General features: G+C 53.2%; 1 protein-coding gene across 1 annotated transcript; it reads right to left on the bottom strand.

The window, feature by feature from the left end:
* Positions 1-2,815: 2,815 nt before the first annotated feature.
* LOC143692695 (olfactory receptor 14J1-like) lies at positions 2,816-7,783 on the bottom strand. Its single transcript, XM_077172938.1, has 2 exons — positions 7,235-7,783; positions 2,816-2,866 (listed from the first exon to the last, which is right to left on the bottom strand). The coding sequence occupies exons 1-2, from the start codon at positions 7,781-7,783 to the stop codon at positions 2,816-2,818; spliced, it is 600 nt and encodes a 199-aa protein (XP_077029053.1).
* Between the last annotated feature and the right edge of the window lie 17,448 nt (positions 7,784-25,231).

Consider the following 25,231-nt stretch of genomic DNA (forward strand, 5'->3'; position numbering starts at 1 on the left):
GAGATCATTGTGACACTGCGCGGCTTTCTGGAACCTAGGGGCCACTGTGAAACTGTGAGACCCCATTAAACCAAGGGTCCATTGTGACACTGAGGGTCTTCTTGTTATCAAGGAGCCATTTGACACTGCTGGACCCCATGGAAACAAGTCACCTTTATGGCACTGTGGGGCGTAGATCCAAGGCACCAATGTGACACTGTAGGGCCCCACAAAACCAAGGGAACACAGAACAGGCCCAGCAGCTTTGGCCTTCCAGGAGCCACCTGAGTGGTCCAACTGACCTTGGCATGTTGAGGGTCTCTTCTGCTGCTGAAGCACTGGGTCTCCATGATTTCCTTCCTATGGGAAAGAACTCTCCTTCATCTAAAGGCACCCATTGCCAGAATTGGGACTTGACCTCCAAATATCCTTATATGCAGGGATTGATCCAATAGGAATATTGCCAGGACAAGTCTGGCTGGCAATGGTTTCATGAGGGTCACCTCCCATCTGTCCACAAAACATTGGGGAAGGCTCCGTGCTTTCCTTCCTATGAGAAAGAACTGTCCTGCTTCTGCAGGTGCCCATGGCCAAGATTGGGCTTCTACCTCCAAAATTCCCTAAATACAAAGACTGCTCCCAGATCTGCCATTTCTGACAAGTCTGGCTGGCCTTGGCCTGGTGAGGTTCTCACCTGCCTTTCAAACACTGGGACTCTCTGCTTTCCTTCCTATGGAAAAGAACTGTCCTTCTTCGCCGGGTGCTAATGGCGAGAATTGGGATTTCACCTCCAACATTCCCTGTTGTGACAGAATGGAGGAGATTGTTGGCTGGTAACATCTCATGTATGGGGGAGGAAGGGGCAGGTCCAGCCTTGCCCTGCCCTGGAACCCCAATCCCCCCAGAGCCTCTATCCCAGCCCAGCAGTGGCTGCCAGTCCCTGGCACAGCACAGGCAATGCTCCACAGCCACCTCTGCAGCCCCCAGCCCAGCTCCTGAGGGACCAAATGAGCCCAAGCCCCACCTGGGGGAAGGGCCCAGGGAGACCAAGGGGTATTGAAGGCTGACCACAAGGCAAGCACACATCTTGACCCTACCTCCTATTGGAATTTCCATCTGAAATGTCCTGGAACCCAGGGGTGGCAAGGTGTGCGTGTGCTTCTCTAAATCTTATTTGTCTTCTTCTTATTCCCTCTTCTTGCAAAATTTGAGTAACCTAAAATGGAACAGGCTTAGAGTATGGGATATGGAATAAGCAAAGTTAATGTTATTAGAAGTGTTTCTTGTTAATTGAATGTTGTATTAAACCTTTACCAAAGTTTCTCTGATATTCTAAAGTTGCCAGTAAAGTTCCTGTTTTGTTGTTTTGAGCTCCTGAGAATGTCTTGCTGATATTTCTCCAGTGCATCCAACTCAGTGTACACAAACAATAGTAATTCCTTTTAAATGTCTCATTGAGAGAGTTGTTTGGGGGATGGCAGTCAGGGCTTGTGTGTGCTGCTTGGCCCAGGCCAGGCAGGGCTTTCCCAGCCACATTCCACACTCCATTGCCCAGCTGGAGCCACTGGTGCCTCTGAGTTGTGCTGCCCCAGCCCCAGGGACGCTCTCCTTGTCTGCCCATTCCCCCACGGTCTCTGGGCAGGGATGGCCTCACTGGGGGCTGCTGACATCCTCAGCAACTTGGAGGCTGCTGCTGAATGTTCCTGCTCCAGAGGCTTGTTCAGCCTTCAGCTCTTCAGTGCAGGAATTCAGTGTCCCAGGGCTCATGAACACTCAGAACACCTTAACAAGCCAAGCCTCTGGGAATAATTTCATTTAATTTTCCAAATCACTTGTTCAGCCTTCAGCTCTTCAGTTCAGGATTTCAGTGGCCCAGGGCTCATTAGCATTCGGAACACCTGAACAAGCCAAGCCTCTGGGAATCATTTGTTTTTAATTTTCAAATCCCTTGTGGTTAAGTAGATCTCAGTAGTGTATTCAAACTGATTACATGATATTTAAAAAGACAGTGAGAAAACATTTTTTAGGTCCTGTTTAGGATTTTTTCCTGTTTATAAATAGGTATGTGCAATCTCCAATTGACACTGAATCCTGGTACCTCCTCATGCAGTTTGAATAGATATGCAAATCAAGACCCTCCATGGCTGACAATCAATCAGACTCTGTCCCTACCCCCACCCCACCATTTCCCCCATCCAAGCCCTGGCACTCAGAGCAGCCTTGTGCAAATCTCAGCTCCCTCCAGCCCAGGCTGCACCTGCAGCTTTCAGCTCCTTGGCTCCAGCTCCCCCCTGCTTTCCTTGGAGAAGGAGCTGCCCGAGACACAGAGGGATGTTCATTTCTTGTCAGCCAACAAAGCCAAGGGAAGGCACAGCTCCATCCAATGCAAAAGTCATTGTTCTCCCTGGCTCTGCCCTGCCCCTGATCCCCACAGCCTGTCCGGTTTCATTCATTCCTCCTTTGCCAGGCACTTTCTGGGACAAGGGAGCTCTGCTCTGGGGATGGAGGGAGGTCCAAGTGCAGCCACTGGCATGGGAACCAAAATTCATCAGGTTTGTGTCCTTTGGGGGTCAGGAACTGGTGAGACTCAGAGGCACAGAAAGGTTTCTCTTCATGGCCAGCATAAAAAATGTGAAATGATAAAATGTAATAAGCATCAAAACACTTCCCCCAGCTCCTTCTGACATTGCAGCAACATCTGACATGTCCACCATCCACAAGGGATTTCCATACACTAAGGATTTTAGACAAAGATATAAGAAGAGGTGATATAAAAGAAAAAACTACAACTAAGGAAATATTTAAACTTCTGAAAGATTGGGCAATTCCCTGAAGCTCAAAGCATGATGGCCGTCAAGCGAGATGCATTGAAATGACCAGACAACATCTACAGGAGGCAGTCTTGGAGCAATATGAAAGACATAGGTCCAGCTGCTCTAAATGAAGAGATGTCCTAAGACATGGCCATTTAACCAGGAGGGACGGAAACCCCTAAAGGAAGAGGGTCATGAAATATTAGACTGAATGTTGGTGGCAGAGGGAGAGGGGAAAATCAGTATTTCTTCTTCTGCCATCAGTCAAAGAATCCAGTAGATCCAGAAAATTCCTGTTCCTGGTTGGAAAACTTTGCCATTTCTTAAGAATGCTCAATTGACACAGATAAAAAAGATTTGTTTGTATATTATGAAAAAAAAAAGGCATTAACACCTGTGCCCCTTTCCAGGCAGACATCAGCTGTGTGCCCATGGAAAGGCAGTGCCACTTTTGCCCTGAGGTGCCCAGCTGGGATTGGATCTCTCCCAGAGCACCTGAGGGAGAGCAGAGCACCTTGCAAGCTGCAGGTCCCTGACAGCCCCACAGGGCTCCTGTCCCATCAACATCTGCTCTGCTCCAGTCTGAAACAGGGCCCAGCATGGTGCTGGGATCATCAGAGAGCTGAGGTGTGTGCTGGAATTCCATGGCCTCCCCATCCCGCAGCAGCCCTGCATTTCCCTGCTGCAGCCTTGGTCTCCAGCCCAGCCATGGAGGCTCTTTGGGCTCTGGAGTGTTGCTGCAGCCCCCAAGGGCAGCTGAGCTCTGCCTTTGGCACAGTCAGGCCTGGGCAGCACAGGCCATGCTCAGCAATTGCTTGTGTGTGCCTGGCCTTGCTGTCAGCCCCGGCAGCGGCTGCGTGGCCCCTTTGTGGCCCTGTGCTGGCCCAGCCATGGTGGCCCAGCCCCTGTGCAGGCCCAGCCAGGCCAGGAGCATTGCGGCTGGGAACGGCCCCTGTGCCGTGGTGCCCACAGCAGCCTTGGGGCTCTGTGCCCCATGGCCTCCCTGCTGGGCAGCCTCTGCCAGCTCCTGCAGAGCCCATGGCACCTGTGGGGCTGCACAGACAGCCCTGCCCCGGGCTCTGCCGGCCTCTGGGCCAGCAGAGAGGCAGCCAGGGCTGGCCATGGCCGGGAACAGGCCCTGAGCCCCGCAGGAGGATGGAGCTGGGCCACAGCCAAACTCAGCCCAGGCCAAAGCTGGGCTCAGCAGCCAGGGCTGCCAACGCATGGGCACAGAGGCTGGTGCTGACAAATGTCCTGGGCCCCCTCCCTGCTCTGTCCATGCCACCAAGGGCACAGAGCAGCCTCCTCTCTGGGCCACTTGCCTGTTTGCAATGCCTTGCACAGGCGCTGGCCCTGCCCCACAAGGCCTGGCCTGAGCCCTGCCCCTGCACGCTCAGCCAGGCTGAGATGGACACTGATGGTTTCTGGGCCAGGCTCTCGGAGCCCAGCCCAGCTCCCTGCAAGCTCTGCCAGCTGCCCTGAGCTCTGGGCAGCACCAAGGGCCTCTCTGAGCCCAGCCCGGCCCAGCCGGCTCTGGCCCCACAGCTCTGCTCAGGCCAGGCTGCTCTGGCCACTGGCCCCACGGCCTCAGCCCCTGCCAAGGCCACAGCAGCAGCTGCAGCTGCCACAGGACTCAGCCCCAGCCATGGGGGAAGGTGCTTGACCAAGGAGGCCAAAGGAGGCTCCCTGGCTGCCCTGCTCCTCTCAGCCTGAGGCGCTGAGAGCTCTGCAGCCCCTGGTGCCATCCCATCTGCCCAGGGCAGCACAAGAGCCCCGGCCTTGGGACCCTCAAGAGCATCAAGAGCTGCTCCTGCTCCAGGCCCAGGGCCCATGCCAAAGCTGGGACAGCAGCCACAAAGCTGTGCCCATTTCTGTTCATTGCTGCTCTGATGGGGATGGATCCTCAGCCACTTGGAGGCACTCATGAATGTTACAAGTCTTGAGGCCTCTTCTTTCTTGCGCTTTTCAGTTCAGGAATTCAGTGAGAAAAGCGCACAAAAATTTGTTCAAAACACCTGAATGAAAAAAAGCCCTTGGGAATAATTCAAATTTTCAATTATTCTGTGGCTAATTAGACAGATTTCAGAATTGTATTCAAATTGAATATACTGGTTTGAAAAAAATGCAGAGAGAACTGTTTTGACCTGTTTTCTTTTCCTGTTTATTGATTGATTATCAGAAATATCCAATTGATATTGACACCCAGCACCTCATAATTAGACAGATTTCAGAATTGTATTCAAATTGAATATACTGGTTTGAAAAAAATGCAGAGAGAACTGTTTTGACCGGTTTTCTTTTCCTGTTTATTGATTGATTATCAGAAATATCCAATTGATATTGACCCCCAGCACCTCCTAATGCTGTCTGAACAGACATGAAAATCAAGACCCTTCATGGCTGACAATCAATAACACCTTGTCCCAACCCCATCCACACCATTTCCCTCATCGAGCCCCTGGCGCTCCTATGGATCAGGAATGGTGTGGCCAGCAGGAGCAGGGCAGTGATTCTTCCCCAGTGCTCTCATTGGTTGGGCAGCACCCTGAGGGCTGTGTCCAGTTCTGGGTCTCCCAATTTAGGAAGGACATGGAGGGGCTGGAGCGTGTCCAGAGAAGGGCAACAAGGCTGGGGAGGGGTCTGGAGCACAAGTCCTGTGAGGAGTGGCTGACGGAGCTCAGATTGTTTATCCTGGAGAAGAGGAGGCTCAGGGGACACAAGGCAGTGTCAGGGCACAGGTTGGACTTGATGATCCCCAAGGACTTTTCCAGCCTTGTTGATTCTATGATTCTCTGAAAGCACCCTTGGAGCAGTTGCAGGATGAGCCCTGGGCCTCCTCTTCAGCAGCTCCAGCAGCCCAGGTCCCTCCAGCTTCTCCTGGCAGCCCCAAAGCCCATTCTGTCAGTCCTGCAGAGCCTCTGCAGCTCCTGCTCATTGCCCAGAACAGGGAGCCCCAGGGGCAGACACAGCAACCCAGATGTGCCCCCCTGGCCTGGGGTGCCTCTGGCAAGGGAGCAGCAGCAGGCACTGCAGGAGCCTGCAGACAATTCCTGCAGCACTTGTAGGATGATCCTGCTGCCCAAGGGACGTTCCCATGGGGCCAAGGCAGGAACTGCAATGGGGAGTGGGGCCAGAGAGGAAAGGGCAAACAGGGATGGGCTGTTTGCAGGAGAAGGAACAGGGCTGGGGGGGCGGGGGGGGGGGGGGTAAGAAATTTGTACCAGGGAAGAGTAAAGAAAACAAAGGAGAAGCCAAGGAAATGCTCAGGGCAGTTTGGGGGTGGCTGCCAGGCAGCCCTGGCTCTGAGCAACAGCGTCTGCAGTGGCACAGGAAACTCCCAGCTGATGGGAACAAACTTTCTGGCTGAGTGCAGAGGCCAGGACAAAGCTGAGTGGTTTCCCTGGTGTCCCCCAGGCCTTGCTGGCCCCAGGGGCTGATGGCATTTGTGCTCCCTCAGGTTCATGTCCCCACAGCAACAGCATGGGGGTGCTGGCCCTGCTGTGTGCAATGCAAACAGGGGCTGCTGAGGCAGTGCTGCCGTGTCTGTGCCTGCAAGGATGGGGCACCTGTGTGAGCTGGGGGAGAGGCCAGGGCTGCAGAGGGGGGATGTTGTTGGCAGCTGCATGAGGACGCTCTGGGACGCTGGCCTGGGCTGTGCAGCGCACTGGGCATGGATCAGCCCCTGCTCTGCTGCTCCTTCCCGTCTGGCCCAGGGCCCTTGCAGAGCCCCAGCCATGCTGTTTGCCCCCAGCCTGCCCACGGCCAGCCTAGGGCTGCTGACAGGGGTTTCTGTGCTGAGCATTGGCCTGGCCGTGTTCTTGAGAGAGCCTGGGCAAGGAGCCTGGAGCCCCCAGGGCCTGGCCTGAGGCGTCAGCGCTGCCCCAGCAGTGCCCATGGCCTGTCCCTGCTGCAGCCCCGGCACTGCCACCCCCAGGGCTGTGCCCGGCCCCGAGAGCACTCAGGCCCTGCAGCAACACCAGGGCCACCAGGGCAGCGGGGCAAGCCCACGGCAGCAGCACTGGCAACACCAAGTGCTGCTGCTGCTGCTGCTGCTGGGCACAGCTGCTGGGCCAGCACTGATCTGCCCCAGCTCTGCACACAGACATTGCTGCTGCAGCTCTACAGAAGAGACCAAAAGGGCATCTCTGCAGAAAACTGCCGGGAGATCCTTTAGTTCTTTTAAAGCCATCAAGAGCGGAGCCCCTCATTGACACAATGTGGGGCCACAGGGAAGGTGGAGAGAAACAAAATGAGAAATTGCACAAGGAATGGCTTTTCTTCGTTGACAATATGAAAAAAGTAAAACAAAGGAAAAGTAAAAGTAAAAACAAAGGAAATGAAATCAAGAAGAAATATAAAAGATGAGTTTTATTACAAGTGATTTGCAGAAATTGGCCAGCAGTTTAATGTTCCTGAAACCATCCAGTCATCAGTGTCCACACTGCAGCCTTGAGCTCCTGGTTCCTCAGGCTGTAGATGAGGGGGTTCAGGGCTGGAGGCACCACCGAGTACAGAACTGACAGGGCCAGATCCAAGGATGTGGAGGACATGGAGAGGGGCTTCAGGTAGGAAAACATTGTAGTGCTGAGGAACAGAGAGACCACGGCCAGGTGAGGGAGGCAGGTGGAAAAGGCTTTGTGCCGTCCCTGCTCAGAGGGGATCCTCAGCACGGCCCTGAAGATCTGCACATAGGAGAAAACAATGAACACAAAACAGCCAAAAAATAAACAGGAACCTAGAGTAAGAAGTCCCAGTTCCCTGAGGTGGGATTTGGAGCAGGAGAGTTTGAGGATCTGTGGGATTTCACAGAAGAACTGGCCCAGGGCATTGCCATGGCACAGGGGCAGGGAAAATGTATTGGCTGTGTGCATGAGAGCATTGAGAAAGGCACTGGCCCAGGCAGCTGCTGCCATGTGGGCACAAGCTCTGCTGCCCAGGAGGGTCCCGTAGTGCAGGGGTTTGCAGATGGACACGTAGCGGTCGTAGCACATGATGGTCAGGAGGAAATACTCTGCTGAAATGAAAAACAGAAAGAAAAAGAGCTGAGCAGCACATCCTATGTAGGAGATGTTGCTGGTGTCCCAGAGGGAATTGTGCATGGCTTTGGGGACAGTGGTGCAGATGGAGCCCAGGTCGCTGAGGGCCAGGTTGAGCAGGAAGAAGAACATGGGCGTGTGCAGGTGGTGGCCGCAGGCTACGGCGCTGATGATGAGGCCGTTGCCCAGGAGGGCAGCCAGGGAGATGCCCAGCAAGAGGCAGAAGTGCAGGAGCTGCAGCTGCCGCGTGTCTGCCAATGCCAGCAGGAGGAATGGCCTGATGGAGCTGCTGTTGGACATTTGCTGTGATGCCTTGGCATGGGGATCTGTAAGAAAAGTAATCATGGAATAGTTGGGTTTGGAGAGGACTTGAAATATCCCAGCACAGCGTGGGGGCACTTTCCCCCCACTGCCTGCCCAGGGCTCTGCTGCCTGGAGCTGTCCCTGCCAGCAGCTGCTTCCCTGTGCCCAGGGCTGGGCCCTGCCAGTGCTGCCAGAGCCCAGCCCAGCCCTGGGGGCTCAGCTCTGCCCTGCAGAGCCCTCCCAGCTCAGGCACTGCCCAGGGGCAGCTCTGGCTCTGCAGGCTCTGATGGCAACGTCAGGGCAACCCTGAGGAGGTTGGAAAAGCGACACTGATGCTGCCTCAAAAGGCTGATTTCTTTCACTGCATGGTTTATTCAGATCTCAGATAATTTATTTTCTTTCCTCAGCCTTACCTGAGGGATGAATATCTATGTACAATTTCCCATCCAGGCAACACAGAGCAGTAGAATGAAAAGCAGGATTTCCCTTTTTATGCAGCCACTGCCTTGCTATGCTCCCTGTATAATCTAAATTCTGCAGTGAAATGCCATGCTGGGAGCATTCCTGAACAATGCAGCATCCTCCCCACACAAGGAGAACACTTCCAAGCCTCACCAGCTGTCTCCTCCCAGCCAGATCTTGTCCCCCAGTGCTGGGAGCAGCTGCCAGGGCTGGCTGAGAGCTGTCCCTGGCAGGCAGCAGAGTCCCTGCCCCAGCACAGCGCCCTGGGCTGCAGGACCCTGCTCTGCAGGACAGCCCTGGGCACCCCTGGCTGCTCTGCACAAGAGACAAGCAGAGAATGGACTCACAGGCTCTGCAGGCATTGGCATGTTCCAGCTTGAGCAGATGGCTCCAGGAGCTGCAGCTGCATTGTCCTGCAGCCAGAGGTTCCTGTGCCAAGGGCTGGCAGTGGTTGTGCCCCAGGCTCTTCTCAGCCCCTTCCCAGCCCTGACTGATTGAAGCTCTCTGTGCCTCTGTGCTGTGCCCGGGCTGGCTGCAGGCAGTGCCCCAGCCCTGCTGGGCTGGCAGAAGAGCTGCTCATCCAGAGAAATGTGCTTTTGAAGCTCTTCTTGGTGAGCAGGAGCTGCCTCTGTGCCAGGAGCCCAGCCCAGCTCAGCAGCACAGACACAGCACAAGGACTTTAATCAGCCTCTGGGCCTTTGTGCTCAGGCCCTGAACATCAGTCCCTGAGAGGGAGCTGAAGAAACCTCTCCGGAACTCCAAGGCAGAATCCAACTCCAAACTTTCTTGGACTTTTAATGGGTCCCAGGGAGGGACACGACTGAGCAAGTGTCCCCAGGCCCCAGGCAGAGCAGAGAACTGCAGGCAGTGATGACAGGTGGGGACCAAGAGAAGCCAAGTCTTGGTGCCCTGGGGCACAGCAGGGTCTGTGCCAGCAAGGGCTGGGAGGAGACACCTTGTCCTGAGGCCCTGGGGCCTCCTGGCACAGCCCCAGCCAGGCTGGGCACTGTCAGCCCCTTGTGCTGCCCTCAGCATCCCCCCCTAGCCCACATCCCAGTGGCCTCAAGGATCTGCTGCAAGGAGTCCCTGGGGAGCCTTGCTCAGCAATGGCCCTGGGGGCTCCTTCATGCTCCCTGCAGGGACTGCAGGTTTTTCAAAGGACTTTGTGTTTGGCTTTGCCTTGCAGTCTCTGAGAGGTTTGTGCAATCATGGCCTCCAATTATCTGCTGTAATTAGTCCCTGGAGAGGCTTTGTCAGTAACAACACTCAGTGGGGCTCATTAATACTTCAAGATACTCCAGTTATTTTAAGGTACTTGGTGTTTCCCTTTTGATAGAGACTCTGTGAGAGGTTTCTGCAATCATGGCTCCAATTATCTGCTTTAATGAGTCCCTTGAGAGCTTTGTACTGACACTCAGTGGGGCTCAGTAATGCTTTGAGATACTCAAAATTTTTAAGGTACTTTGGAATTTCCTTTCCACATTGAGACTCTGAGAGGTTTTTGGTCAATCCTGGCCTCCAATTCTCTCCTCCAAGGAGTCCATGAGGAGCCTGTGTTGGGCATGGACCTCACTGAGACCCATTCATGCTTTGAGACACTTTGGGGTTTTCTTCTGCCTTTGACTCCTGGAAAGCTTTGTGCAATCTCCTCTCAGGCCCTGAGGTTCCAGGGCTCAGCTCCAAATGCACCACAGGGCTCATCAGGATGCAGCAAGTCCTGACAAACCATGGCTCTGCCTTGATTTCCCTCTGCTCTAATGCAGTTTATCAGGAACGTATCTGGAGTGATTTTGGTTTGCTAATTTGAGATTTCTCAGCCAATGCATCTCTTAGTGCAGTGGGATCAGTGTTGGCTAATTACCATTGCACTAACTGGAATATATTTACTCATGTCCTGCAGTGAGACAGCATTAGGAGAAAGGCAACGTAGGCTTAAATTTTAAAGGGGTATATAGAAAAGTTTATTACCAGTAAATAGAAGAAAGAATAATAAGAATCTGAACACTTCTCCTCTCCCTACAACCTTTTCTTTCTTACTGACAATGCAAGGAGACAAAACCTGAAAGTTTCAGTCAGTTTACACCACCTAGAACAGTCTTTCTTCAGTTCACTTAGGGAGAGGAGTCTCTCTTTCATGCTATGGAGACTTCTCCATAAGAAAAAAGTTCTCTCGTGGCTCTCAATTCCCACAAAGAGCAGCTGCCCAGAAAATCTGCAATTGTGAAGTCCCTCCCATTTTTCATAGCTTTTCCCACAGCTGTGTTTATGGGCCATGTCAACTTATGGGGTATGAGTTTAAAGATGAGCTGTTGAAGAGCAAAGATTCTCTTCATCTATTTCTGAAATCATCTTCATCTCTGAGAACAGAGATCTTCTTCTTCTCTCCCTGATAGCACAGGATCTCACCACTCTTCTCTCTTTCTCTGTTGAAACTTCTGATGGGATCACAGCTACTTCAACATTTGCTTACTTTAGCATGGAGGTTTTTGCTGAACAGGTCATCTCCCCATATTTTCAATTAGTTATAGGGAAAAAGAGAGTCTGATATATTAATTACATCCTTCTCCATAGCTTTACAAGAGGATTTCAGTCCCAAGATCAAGGCATCTCCTCATCCCTTCCATCTGGGACTCAACTTCCCCTTCACTGACCTGGGTGTCTTCATGTTGCTCCTCTGTGTGCCTGCACTTTGTCCTTTTCTCTCACTGGAGGGAGGATGGAAGCACTGAAAGAGTTCATATCTCACCCGGGGCCTGCAGATGGTTCCGTGCCCCCGGCCGGGCTCGGTGCTTGCGGCCGGAGCTGTTTTACGATGGAGGTTTCTGCAGCGGCTGCGCTGGGGCTGTGTCAGGATGGGCCGCGCTGGGGCAGGGCCAGGATCTCAGCAGCCAGGCCAGAGCACAGCAGCAGCACGGCCGGGGCCGATAGCTTCTCCTGCCCCTGCCCGGGGCTTGCGGCTGAAGCCCAAGGGTGGCAGAATCTTGGCCGAGCCGGCCCGGCCCGGGGCTGCTCCTGGGGCCCGGCGGATCCTGGCTGGGCCCGGGCTGGCGGCGGGGCAGGGCTCAGCAGGGCCCAGATGTTCCCAACTGCAGCCATGGCCCGGCCCGGCCTCGGCCCCGCGGCCTCCCCTGCCCTGCCCGGCAGCCGATGGGGCCTGGCGGGGTCCCTGGGAAGGGGCCCGGCCCCACGGCAGGAGCCGCCCGGCCTTGCTGGAACCCTGGATGCTGAGAAATTTAAACTTTCTCTGCTGAACGGCACAGACCTGCAAGAGAACACTGCATTTGACCTGAGGCTGTGGAGAAGGCTTCCAAAATTGATCAATAGCATTGGGATTATGGGTGTGTAGTTGGTTAGAAGTGTATAATATCACAGAAAAATCTTAAGACTTCAGGGTTTTAGAAGATAATAATAAATATGAAGCCAGATGGAGGTTTTAGGGTGAAGACAGCTTGTTCTTCTTTACCTTCTTCTTTCTTCTTCACCTTCTTCTTCCTTCTTCTTCATGGGTTTGGGTGGTATTTTGTAATTGAACATAAAAGTCTGCATTGCAGGCTTCAAATGATCAATTATTGGGTTAAAAGGGAAAATAATTTAGGTACCTTTTCTTAATTGGATAGTTTAGCCTTAAAAGACCTTGTAACAAGAGATAGTTAGCCATTTTGTACCCTGATAATGAAAGAGTGTAGAACTCACGGCCTTAAGAATGTAACATGGGTAAGAAACAATAAACACCTGAGTCTGAACACGTACTGTCATCTCAAGTGCCTTCAATCCCAAGCCCAAGAGAGGTAGAAAAAGCAAGCAGGGAACCCACATGGCCCACCCTGGCTGAGATGGGGAGCTGGGCTGGCCTTGTTACCTCTGTGCCAGCCAGAAGGGAAAGAGACCCTCCCAGGCTTTCTCATCTTTAACATGTGTCTTCACAGAGGCGTGTACAGTTTCCTTACTGGTTTAACAGATTGTCAATTCTCAAAGATAATTACTCATTGGTTTTTTGTCAGACGTGGAGGAAACTGCTAGCAGCTTCTCTTAGAACATCACTTCCATGATGCCAAACCCTCACAACAGCACAGAGCCAAGAGCTCCTTTGTCCATATATAGTGCATATGGGCCCAAGTCCTCAAAAACGCTTCTTGGGAGATCTCTGGGCCCTTTCCAAGTTTTTTTCAACTGAAAGCATTCAGCTCAGAGTCTAAGAAAATCACCAGAGGACACGGCCAGCCTGACCTGTCTGTCCTTGCTACTCTTGTCTGGGACCAATCTTTGGAAATATGGAATTTGGGAGGCCAAATTCTAATTTTGGCCATGGACCCTGGACATGAAGGTTGGTTCTTTTCCATAGGAAGGAAGGAACAGAGCCCCAGTGTTTGCCAGGCAGAAGAGAGTGACCACCAGAGGACAAGGCCAGCCAGAAGTGGCAGGTTTTTTTCTGAGAGAAACCCTTGCATATAGGAAAATTTTTAGAGAGAATACCAATTTTGGCAATGGACATTTAAAAAAAGGGACAGTTCTTTCCATAGCACGGAAAGCACGGAGCCCCAGTGCTCCAGGAGCTGATGAGAGGCGGCCCTTGACATTGCAACATCAGCCAGACCTTTCAGGTGGCCCCTGGGAGGCCAAGCCAGCCAGGCCTGTTCCATGTTCCCTCAGTTCCATCAGGCCCCACAGTGTCCCAATGGTCCCTTGCTTCCCTGAGGCCCTGAGGTGTCATAATGCCCCCTTGGTGACACCAGGCCCTGAAGGGTCCCAATGGTCTCCATGGTTCCATCAGGCCCCACAGAGCCATAATGGTCTCTGGGTTCCATGAAGCCCCACTGGGTCACCATGGCCCCTTGGTTCCATGGGCTCCAGTGGTGCCACAAGGATCCCCTTGGTTCCATGAGGTCTCCACAGTGTCCCAGTGATCTCCATGGGAAGGGAAGGACCCAGCCCCAGTGTTGCAGGGGAAGCCACCAGAGGCCAAGGCCAGCCAGGCTTGATGGTACTGGCAGATTGTGCCTGGGAGTAACCCTTGGATATACAGAATTTTGGAGGTGGAATCCCAATTTCAGACATGGACACCTGGAGGATAAGGATGGTTGTTTTCCATTGGAAAGAAACCATGGAACACTGATTCAACAGTGACATTTGGGAATCTATGGGGAGCATTGGGGATCGTTTCTGGACCTTGTGACCCAACAGGAGCTTCTCTAATAAATGTTGTGTGAAGCTCCCACTGTGCCCACCACAGGAGCCCCTGTGAGTGTCTGGGACATCCCAGCTCTCTGGCAGCCTGGGGACTCCTGGGATGTCACCATAGAATGGCTGTGACTGCCCCTGACCACAGGGCTCTTTACCATCCCAGAAACCCCTCGGAGGTCTCCATGGATCCCCTGCCCCTGCCTGTGACATTCCAGCTCTGGAACAGCCTGGAGATTCTTGGAATGTCCCCATGGAACCCTTCTGAGGGCCTGTGACAAATCTGATCCTTAGCAGGCAACCATCACCAGTCCACTGTTGCTATGGGCAGTTTCCATAGCAACCATCACCAGCACCCTGTTCCTATGCTCAGTCCCTTGGCAGCTCCATGGAGACACCATGCCAGGGGTGGTTGCCATGGCCACCAGGGCTGGCACCAGCTGGGATGCTCGGTTTCCATGGGCCGGGCTTCAGGAATGGGATTCCCCAATTTCCTGCTCCCGCTAAAACCGCGCTGCCCTCGCTGCCCTCCCACCTCCCATGGAAAGCACAAAAGGCAAAGATCCCGGGCTGGGATAAGAACAATTTATTGGGAACTGCAAGGAGATAAAGAACAAAAAGGAACAAAAACAATATTGATAACAGAAGGGATAAGTAAAACTATTTACAGAGAAAACTACAACATCAACAACTAGTTCTTCCTGGCAATGTATTTCCTCCTGTCTGGAAAGGACACCCTTCTCCTCAGGGAGAGAGAGAGAGAGAGTCCCTTTCCTGCCCCTGGCAATGAACTGAGGTGGGAGTGAATGTAATGACAGGGCCATGGCCAGACCCTCATGTTCTCCAATCCCACATCATGTCATTGGCAGGGGCAGGAAAAGGGACAGGTGTCTTCCCAGCATGGATCACAGGGAACATGGATCACCAGGGCTGTTCCAAACGTGGGGTCTCCAATGGGGGATTAAGCTGGAGCAGTGCATTAAACTCTTCCTGCAGTTGGGGCATGTGCAGGGCTTCTCTTACTGGTGCCTCTGTTGGTGTCTGCTCAAGTGAGAGCTATGGGTGAAGCTCTTCCCACACTGGGGACACTCGTAGGGCCTCTCCCCAGTGTCGATGCGCCGGTGGGTGACGAGGGTGGAGCTGTGCTTGAAGCCCTTCCCGCAGTCGGGGCAGAGGAGGGGCCTCTCATCCGTGTGAATGCGCTGGTGCTGGCGGAGCTGAGAGCTGGTGTGAAACCTCTTCCCACACTCGGGGCACTGGTAGGGCCTCTCCCCTGTGTGGATCATTTGGTGGATGATCATCTGGGTCTTCCTACTAAAGGTCATCCCACATTCCCCGCAGTTGTATGGCCTTTCCCCAGTGTGGATCCTCTGGTGGCAGATCAACAGAGACTTCTGCCTAAAGCTCTTCCCACATTCCCCACATTCATAGGGTTGTTCCCTGGTGTGGGTCTTCTGGTGGGAGATCAGGTTAGAGTTCTGGCGGAAGCTCATCCCACATTTCCCACACTCGTAGGGCTTCTCCCCGGTGTGGATCCGCTGGTGCCTGATGAGGTGGGAGTTGCGCTTGAAGCCCATCCCACAGTCAGGGCAGCGGAAGGGCCTCTCATCCGTGTGAATCCGCTCATGCAGGAGGAGATCGGAGTTGGTGTAAAACCTCGTCTGACACTGGGGACACTCGTAGGGCCTCTCCCTCTCCCCAGCGTGGATGCGCTGGTGGGTGATGAGGGTGGAGTTGCGCTTGAAGCCCCTCCCACAGTCAGGGCAGTGGAAGGGCCTCTCATCAGTGTGAATCTGCTGGTGCTGGAGGAGACTGGAGCTGGTCTGAAACCTCTTCTGACACTCAGGACACTCGTAGGGCCTCTCCCCAGTGTGGATGGCGTTGGTGGATGATGAGGGCAGAGCTGCAGCTGAAGCCCTTCCCACACTCCCCACACTGGTAGGGCCATTCCCCAGTGTGGATCATCTGGTGGCTGATCAGGGTGCTGCTCTGCCTGAAGCTCTTCCCACACTCCAAGCACTTGTGGGGCTTCTCCCCATTGTGAAGCTGCCCATGGCCCACCAGCTCCATGCTCTGGCTGAAGCTCTGTCCACCTTCCTGGCTCAGGGTGGGTCTTTCCTCCTCAGAGCACCCTGGGCTGGGTTTGGAGCCCCTCCTCTTGTGGAATCTCTGGAGATTTTCCTCCCCATTGGATTCCTGTGCCCTGGAGTCACTCAAAATGGCCTCTTCCATGAGGCTCTGCCATGGAGATTTTTCCTCCTTGGTCTCCATCCTCAGCTCCTTCTCTGGGGGAGGAAGGACAAGGAGAGGATGGGATTTGCCTCCGTGCCAGAGGGAAGGGGAAGGAGATCCCCCCAGTGCATCCCCAGCAGGACGGGGTTGGCAGCAGGGTTGTCCTGCAGCCGGGGGCTGTGCTGGGCTGGGAGATGGAGCAGGAGAGAGGGGGAAAGGGGCACGGACTTCCTCCTCACCTGCCTGGCTGTCCCAGGGCATTGTGTCAGTTTGAAAAGACAGGTGTCTGCTAAGGAAGGCAGGAGACTCCCTTGAAATTGAAAATATTAATCACTTCCCTTGGAATTATAATTTTCAAAACAAGGGAATGTCAAGCAAAGTCTATGGGAATAGGAATAACAGTTCTTCAGAAGGAAAATTAAAAATACAAATGCAGTAGTACTAAAAACTACTTACGGAGTAAGAATACGACCTGACACCCTGTGGGTCAGAGTGTTGGTAGCACTCCTGTTAAATGGTGGCTGCAGTGCTCCTGCAGTGACAGGTGTTGTTCTGTTGGAGCAGCGATCCTGTGGAAGGGTGGAGTTTTCCTCTGAAGGTCCAGTTGTGGTGCCGATTGGCCTGGTCTTCCTCTGAGATCCAGTGGAGCTGAAAGCTGCTCTTCTGGGAATCTTGCAGGAGAAGGCTGACTCTGTTGTTCACATTCTCAGATTATATCCAGGTAGGAATGCTTGGCTCCTCCCTCTGGGCAGAGCTTCTCACAATGGGATGATGGAATTTTTATCAGTGACACTCAATGGCCCATTAACAGAAGATATCTCCCTGGAGGGAGGATTCATGTGGAAGAGATAAAGTAAACTGCTCAATTAACAGATGATAATTGCCCCAGCTTTAACAGAGGGTAATTGAATACACACCCAGCTAAACCTGAGACACTGTTCCAGCCTTGGAAAGTAGGATTTGGTACCAGGATTCTTTAGGGAATGCAACCCTGATTGAAGGCAGAGATAGAATCTCCAGAGCCTGCAGCCAGAAATGGACAGTTGTGTGATACTCATTTCAACATCTTCTCTTTTGGAATTATTGACTAATGATTATTTGCTTTGCCTACCTAATATTTTTGTAATTTTTTGCAAATTTGCATTATCTAAATTGCACTGTTCCTTAAGTTAAGTTGGTGTCTGTGTCTTTGGTGCGGGCCCTGCCCACTGGCGAAACAGGGCCCAATCCTGCCTAAGTGTTACCTGGGGAGACAAAACCCTCACTGCAAATGTGCCCCCTTCCTCCTTGTTCCCCACACTTCATGCACTGATCATGATGTCCTATGGTCTGGGCTATCCCTGGGGTCAGCTGGGATCTCCTGTCCTGGCTGTGTCCCCTCCCAAGCTCCCCCACACCCTCAGCCCCTCCCCAGCGTGGCCGAATGAGGGGCAGGACAGGCCTTGGCTCAGTGCGAGCTCAGCAAGAACAAAACCATCTCTGCGTGCTCAGCCCTGTGCTCAGCCCCCGGGCCCGGCATTTCCTCCACTGCCACCCCGGAGCCCCCTTTCCCACCCCTCTGCCCCACGGCCGCCGCAGCACCGGCTGACAATAGAAGCAATTCTGGGGCAATTCCAAGTTTCCTTGGTTCCTGCACAGCTCCAGCTCAGCTGCTGGCAGGTTACAATTAAAGAAAAGTGCAAATTCGGCCCAATACAGATATTATTTAAAGGAAGTAGAAGCTCTGTGTAGCTGTCACAAAGGTGACAGGGATGAAGAGAATAATGATTCTCACATTTGGAAAAAACCCAAGCCTGGGAATTCAGTAGTTATTTGGGAATTTAGCTACTTGAGCTGGGCTTCTTGTGGGACTTTTAGCAGCCTTGTGTTCCTCACCATGTGGTGAATGAACCTTGTCAGTCTTGCTGGTATTATTTGCTCCATTTCCTCCAGTTATTTTAACAAACTTTTCAAGGAGGGACAACAAAGTCTTTTCTTTACACTCCAGTCCCACAACAGCCATTTTCCTCATCAGTTCTCCCATAGGTCACTCAGACGAAGCTGCATCCAAGTTTCCAAGAGTTCCTCCAGAGAGACCCACAACCTCCTCAGAGGAAGGAACCATGCTGTTGTCAAAGGCAACTGGGGTCAAAGAACAGTGCCCTGAACTCACTGTGCCAAAATAATTTTGCAATCTGGTTAAGAAAATATTAGAGAGATGCCATTTGCCCTGGAGCAGGGCAAGTGTGACATTGTCCCCTGTGTGTGTGGCCTTCCCGGGGTGGGGGTTTTACACCTGAGCCAGTTTGGGTAAGGGGGGTGGTGTTCACCCCCTGAGCAGGGATTCCCCCACTGTTTCAGGCTGCAATGTAAGATGGAACCAAATGCATGTTTTCAATCCCCATCTTCATCAACTGCTAGAAACAGGTGGGGCAGTGTTCTTGATCTCTTCCATGACTCAGCCCTGATAACGCCCTCCAGGGGAGATATCTTCTGGGAATGGGCCATTGAGTGTCACTGCAGGACTGATCAAATTCCATCCTCCCATTGTGGGATGCTCCGCCCAGGGGGAGGATCCAAGCATTCCTACCTGCATATAAGGTGAGCCTTGCAACACCAGGAGCAGCTTGCCTACTGGATTCCCAGAGGACAAGAGCTCCAGAACCACCCCTGGACCTTCAGAGGAAGACCAGACCCTTCTACAGGATCACTGCTTGGACAGAATCACGTTCATCACTCCAACAGGACTGCAGCCACCATTTAATGGGACTGCTGCCACCACCCTGACCAGCAACAGAGTGTCAGGTTATATCCTGACTCTGTCAGTTTAAGGCAGTGTTTCTGCATCATTGCCTTGATTGTAATTTTCTTATTAAATTGTAATCCTGGTTTAGACCCTCCCCAGGTTTGCCTTCAAACAAGTACAAAATTCAGTGTACTTATCCCTTGTTTTCTTCTCAAAACAGGATTTTCCATCCCCTAAACTTGGCCAGATGGAGGAGGAGGCTGTGAGGAAGAAGAAGGTGCCCCAGGAGCCCCAGGCAGGTGAGGAGGAAGTCAGTGCCCCTTTCCCCCTCTCTCCTGCTCCATCTCCCAGTCCAGCACAGCCCCCGGCTGCAGGACAACCCTGCTGCCAACCCCGTCCTGCCGGGGATGCACTGGGGGGATCTCCTTCCCCTTCCCTCTGGCACAGAGGCAAATCCCATCCTCTCCTTGGCCTTCCTCCCCCAGGGAAGAAGCTGAGGATGGAGACCAGGGAGGGCAAAACCCTGTTGCAGAACCTCATGGAAGAGGCCAATTTGAGTGGCTCCACAGTGCAGAATTCAAACAGGGAGGACAAGTCCCAGAGATCCCACAGGAGAAGGGTCTCCAAACCCAGCCCAGGGTGCTCTGAGGAGGAAAGACCCACCCTGAGCCAGGAAGGTGGACAGAGCTTCAGCCAGAGCATGGAGCTGGTGGTCCATGGGCAGCTTCATGATGGGGAGAAGGCACACAAGTGCTTGGAGTGTGGGAAGAGCTTCAGGCAGAGCAGCACCCTGATCAGGCACCAGATGGTCCACACTGGGGAATGGCCCTACCAGTGTGGGGAGTGTGGGAAGGGCTTCAGCTGCAGCTCTGCCCTCATCATCCACCAACGCATCCACACTGGGGAGAGGCCCTACGAGTGTCCCCAGTGTCAGAAGAGGTTTCAGACCAGCTCCAGTCTCCTCCAGCACCAGCAGATTCACACTGAGGAGAGGCCCTTCCACTGCCCTGACTGTGGGAAGGGCTTCAAGCGCAACTCCACCCTCATCACCCACCAGCGCATCCACGCTGGGGAGAGGGAGAGGCCCTACGAGTGTCCCCAGTGTCAGAAGAGGTTTTACACCAGCTCTGATCTCCTCCTGCATGAGCGGATTCACACGGATGAGAGGCCTTTCTGCTGCCCTGACTGTGGGATGGGCTTCAAGCACAACTCCCACCTCATCAGGCACCAGCGGATCCACACCGGGGAGAAGCCCTACGAGTGTGGGGAATGTGGGATGAGCTTCAGCCAGAACTCTAACCTGATCTCCCACCAGAAGACCCACACCAGGGAACGACCCTATGAGTGTGGGGGATGTGGGAAGAGCTTTAGGCAGAAGTCTCTCTTGATCTGCCACCAGAGGATCCACACTGGGGAAAGGCCATACAACTGCGGGGAATGTGGGATGACCTTTAGTAGGAAGACCCAAATGATCATCCACCAAATGATCCACACAGGGGAGAGGCCCTACCAGTGCCCCAAGTGTGGGAAGAGGTTTCACACCAGCTCTCAGCTCCGCCAGCACCAGCGCATTCACACGGATGAGAGGCCCCTCCTCTGCCCCGACTGCGGGAAGGGCTTCAAGCACAACTGCACCCTCGTCACCCACCAGCGCATCCACACAGGGGAGAGGCCCTATGAGTGTCCCCAGTGTGGGAAGAGCTTCACCAGCAGCTCTCACTTGAGTAGACACCAACTGAGGCACCAGTAAGAGAAGCCCTGCACATGCCCCAACTGCAGGAAGAGTTTAATGCACTGCTCCAGCTTTATCCCCCATTGGAGACCCCACGTTGGGAAGAGCCCTGGTGATCCATGTTCCCTGTGATCCATGCTGGGAAGACACCTGTCCCTTTTCCTGCCCCTGCCAATGACTTGATGTGGGATTGGAGAACATGAGAGTCTGGCCATGGCCCTGTCATTACATTCACTCCCACCTCAGGCCATTGCCAGGGGCAGGAAAGGGACTCTCTCTCTCTCTCTCCCTGAGGAGAAGGGTGTCCTTTCCAGACAGGAGGAAATACATTGCCAGGAAGAACTAGTTGTTGATGTTGTAGTTTTTTCTGTAAATAGTTTTACTTATCCCTTCTGTTATCAATATTGTTTTTGTTCCTTTTTGTTCTTTATCTCCTTGCAGTTCCCAATAAATTGTTCTTATCCCAGCCCGGGATCTTTGCCTTTTGTGCTTTCCATGGGAGGCGGGAGGGCAGCGAGGGCAGCGCGGTTTTAGCAGTAGCAGGAAATTGGGGAATCCCATTGCTGAAGCCCGGCCCGTGGAAACCGAGCATCCCAGCTGGTGCCAGCCCTGGTGTTCATGGCAACCACCCCTGGCATGGTGTCTCCATGGAGCTGCCAAGGGACTGAGCATAGCAACGGGGGGCTGGTGATGGTTGCCTGCTAAGGATCAGATTTGTCACAGGCCCTCAGAAGGGTTCCATGGGGACTTTCCAAGAATCTCCAGGCTGTTCCAGAGCTGGAATGTCACAGGCAGGGGCAGGGGCTCCATGGAGACCTCCGAGGGGTTTCTAGGATGGTAAAGAGCCCTGTGGTCAGAGGCAGTCACAGCCATTCCATGGTGACATCCCAGGAGTCCCCAGGCTGCCAGAGAGCTGGGATGTCCCAGACACTCACATGGGTTCCTGTGATGGGCACAGTGGGAGCTTCAGGCAACGTTTATTAGAGGAGCTCCTGTTGGGTCACTGGGTCTAGAAACGATCCCCAATGCTCCCCATAGATCCCCAAATGTCACTGTTGAATCAGTGTTCCGTGGTTTCTTTCCAATGGAAAACAACCATCCTTATCCTCCCGGTGTCCATGTCTGAAATTGGGATTGCACCTCCAAAATTCTGGATATCCAAAGGTTACTCCCAGGCACAATCTGCCAGTACCATCAAGCCTGGCTGGCCTTGGCCTCTGGTGGCTGCCCCTGCAACACTGGGGCTGGGTCCTTCCCTTCCCATGGAGATCACTGGGACACTGTGGAGACCTCATGGAACCAAGGGGATCCTTGTGGCACCACTGGAGCCCATGGAACCAAGGGGCCATGGTGACCCAGCGGGGCTTCATGGAACCCAGAGACCCTTATGGCTCTGTGGGGCCTGATGGAACCATGGAGACCATTGGGACCCTTCAGGGCCTGGTGTCACCAAGGGGGCATTATGACTCCTCAGGGCCTCAGGGAAGCAAGGGACCATTGGGACACTGTGGGGCCCCATGGAACGAGGGAACATGGAACAGGCCTGGCTGGCTTGGCCTCCCAGGGGCCACCTGACAGGTCTGGCTGATGTGGGGATGTCAAAGGCTGCCTCTTATCAGCTCCTGGAACACTGGGGCTCCGTGCTTTCCTTGCTATAGAAAAGAACCCTCCCTCTTTGTAAATGTCCATTGCCAAAATTGGTATTCTCTCAAAAAATTTTCCTATATGCAAGGGTTTCTCTCAGAAAAAAACCTGCCACTTCTGGCTGGCCTTGTCCTCTGGTGGTCACTCTCGTCTGCCTGGCAAACACTGGGGCTCTGTTCCTTCCTTCCTATGGAAAAGAACCAACCTTCATGTCCAGGGTCCATGGCCAAAATTAGAATTTGGCCTCCCAAATTCCATATTTCCAAAGATTGCTCCCAGAAAAAAGTAGCAAGGACAGACAGGTCAGGTTGGCCACGTCTTCTGGTGATTTTCTTAGACTCTGAGTTGAATGCTTTCAGTTGAAAAAACCTTGGAAAGGGCCCAGAGATCTCCCAAGAAGAGTTTTTGAGGACTTGGGCTCTACAGGACATGACTACTACATATGGACAAAGGAACTCTGTGCTCTGTGCTGTTGTGAGGGTTTGGCATCACGAAAGTGATGTTCTAAGAGAAGCTGCTAGCAGTTTCCTCCACGTCTGACAAAAAACCAATCAGTAATTATCTTTGAGAATTGACAATCTGTTAAACCACTAAGGAAACTGTACACACCTCTGTGAAGACACATGTTAAAGATGGGAAAGCCTGGGAGGGTCTCTTTCCCTTCTGGCTGGCACAGAGGTACCAAGGCTGACCCGGCCCCGTCTCAGCCAGGCCGGGCCGGGCGGCTCCTGCCGTGGGGCCGGGCCCCTTCCCAGGGACCCCGCCAGGCCCCATCGGCTGCCGGGCAGGGCAGGGGAGGCCGCGGGGCCGAGGCCAGGCCGGGCCATGGCTGCAGTTGGGAACATCTGGGCCCTGCTGAGCCCTGCCCCGCCGCCAGCCCGGGCCCAGCCAGGATCCGCCGGGCCCCAGGAGCAGCCCTGAGCTGGGCCGGCTCGGCCAAGATTCTGCCACCCTTGGGCTTCAGCCGCAAGCCCCGGGCAGGGGCAGGAGAAGCCATCGGCCCCCGGCCGTGCTGCTGCTGTGCTCTGGCCTGGCTGCTGAGATCCTCGCCCTGCCCCAGCGCGGCCCATCCTGACACAGCCCCAGCGCAGCCGCTGCAGAAACCTCCATCGTAAACCAGCTCCGGCCACAAGCACCGAGCCCGGCCGGGGGCACGGAACCATCTGCAGGCCCCGGGTGAGATATGAACTCTTTCAGTGCTTCCAGCCTCCCTCCAGTGAGAGAAAAGGACAAACTGCAGGCACAGAGAGGAGCAACATGAAGACACCAAGGTCACTGAAGAGGAAGTTGAGTCCCAGATGGGAGGGATGAGGAGATGCCTTGATCTTGGGGCTGAAATCCTCTTGTAAAGCTATGGGGAAGGATGTAATTAATATATCAGACTCTCTTTTTCCCTATAACTAATTGAAAATATGGGGAGATGACCTGTTCAGCAAAAACCTCCATGCTAAAGTAGGCAAATGTTGAAGTAGCTGTGATCCCATGAGAAGTTTCAACAGAGAAAGAGAGAAGAGTGGTGAGATCCTGTGGCCTCAGGGAGAGAAGAAGAAGATCTCTGTTCTCAGAGATGAAGATGATTTCAGAAATAGGTGAAGAGAATCTTTGCTCTTGAACGGCTCATCTTTAAACTCATACCCCATAAGTTGACATGGCCCATAAACACAGCTGTGGGAAAAGCTATGAAAAATGGAAGGGACTTCACAATTGCAGATTTTCTGGGCAGCTGCTATTCGTGGGAATTGAGAGCCACAAGAGAACTTTTTTCTTATGGAGAAGTCTCCATAGCATGAAAGAGAGACTCCTCTCCCTAAGTGAACTGAAGAAAGACTGTTCTAGATGGTGTAAACTGACTGAAACTTTCAGGTTTTGTCTCCTTGCATTGTCAGTAAGAAAGAAAAGGTTGTAGGGAGAGGAGAAGTGTTCATATTCTTATTACTCTTTCTTCTATTTACTGGTAATAAACTTTTCTATATACCCCTTTAAAATTTAAGCCTACGTTGCCTTTCTCCTAATCCTATCTCACAGCAGGAAATGAGTAAATATATTCCAGTGAGTGCAATGGTAATTAGCCAACACTGATCCCACTGCCCTAATAGATGCATTGGCTGAGAAATCTCAAATTAGCAAACCAAAATCACTCCAGATACAGCCCTGATAAACTGCATTAGAGCAGAGGGAAATCAAGGCAGAGCCATGGTTTGTCAGGACTTGCCGCATCCTGATGAGCCCTGTGGTGCATTTGGAGCTGAGCCCTTGAACCTCAGGGCCTGAGAGGAGATTGCACAAACCTTTCCAGGCGTGAAAGTCAGAAGAAAATCCCAAAGTGTCTCAAAGCATGAATGGGTCTCAGTGAGGTCCATGCCCAACACAGGCTCCTCATGGACCCCTTGGAGGAGACAAGTGGAGTTCAGGATGGCACAAAAACCTCTCAGAGTCTCAGTGTTGGAAGGAAATTCCAAACTACCTTAAAAAATGTGAGAAGCTCAAAGCATTACTGAGCACCACTGAGTGTCAGTACAAAGCTCTCCAGGGACTCATTAAAGCAGATAATTGGGGCCATGATTGCACAAACCTCTCACAGAGTCTGTATCAAAAGGGAAACACCAAGTAGCTTCAAATAACTGAAGCACCCTGAAGCATTAATGGGCCCCACTGAGTGTTGTTACTGACAAAGCCTCTACAGGGACTAATTACAGCAGATAATTGGAGGCCATGATTGCACAAACCTCTCAGAGATTCCAAGGCAAAAGCCAAACTCGAAGTCCTTTGAAAAACCTGCAGTCCCTGCAGGGAGCATGAAGGAGCCCCCAGGGCCATTGCTGAGCAAGGCTCCCCAGGGACTCCTTGCAGCAGATCCTTGAGGCCACTGGGATGTGGGCTAGGGGGGGATGCTGAGGGCAGCACAAGGGGCTGACAGTGCCCAGCCTGGCTGGGGCTGTGCCAGGAGGCCCCAGGGCCTCAGGACAAGGTGTCTCCTCCCAGCCCTTGCTGGCACAGACCCTGCTGTGGCCCAGGGCACCAAGACTTGGCTTCTCTTTGTCCCCACCTGTCATCACTGCCTGCAGTTCTCTGCTCTGCCTGGGGCCTGGGGACACTTGCTCAGTCGTGTCCCTCTCTGGGACCCATT

The sequence above is a fragment of the Agelaius phoeniceus genome (assembly GCF_051311805.1).
Source record: "Agelaius phoeniceus isolate bAgePho1 chromosome W unlocalized genomic scaffold, bAgePho1.hap1 SUPER_W_unloc_2, whole genome shotgun sequence".
Taxonomy (NCBI): domain Eukaryota; kingdom Metazoa; phylum Chordata; class Aves; order Passeriformes; family Icteridae; genus Agelaius; species Agelaius phoeniceus.

Coding starts and splice junctions, on each gene's coding strand:
- LOC143692695 (XM_077172938.1), bottom strand. CDS start 7,783: ATGTGCTACGACCGCTACGTGTCCATCTGCAAACCCCTGCACTACGGG. Junction 2,867..7,234: donor ACCAGGAGCTCAAGGCTGCA/GTGTGGACACTG, acceptor TGCCTCCTGTAG/ATGTTGTCTGGTCATTTCAA.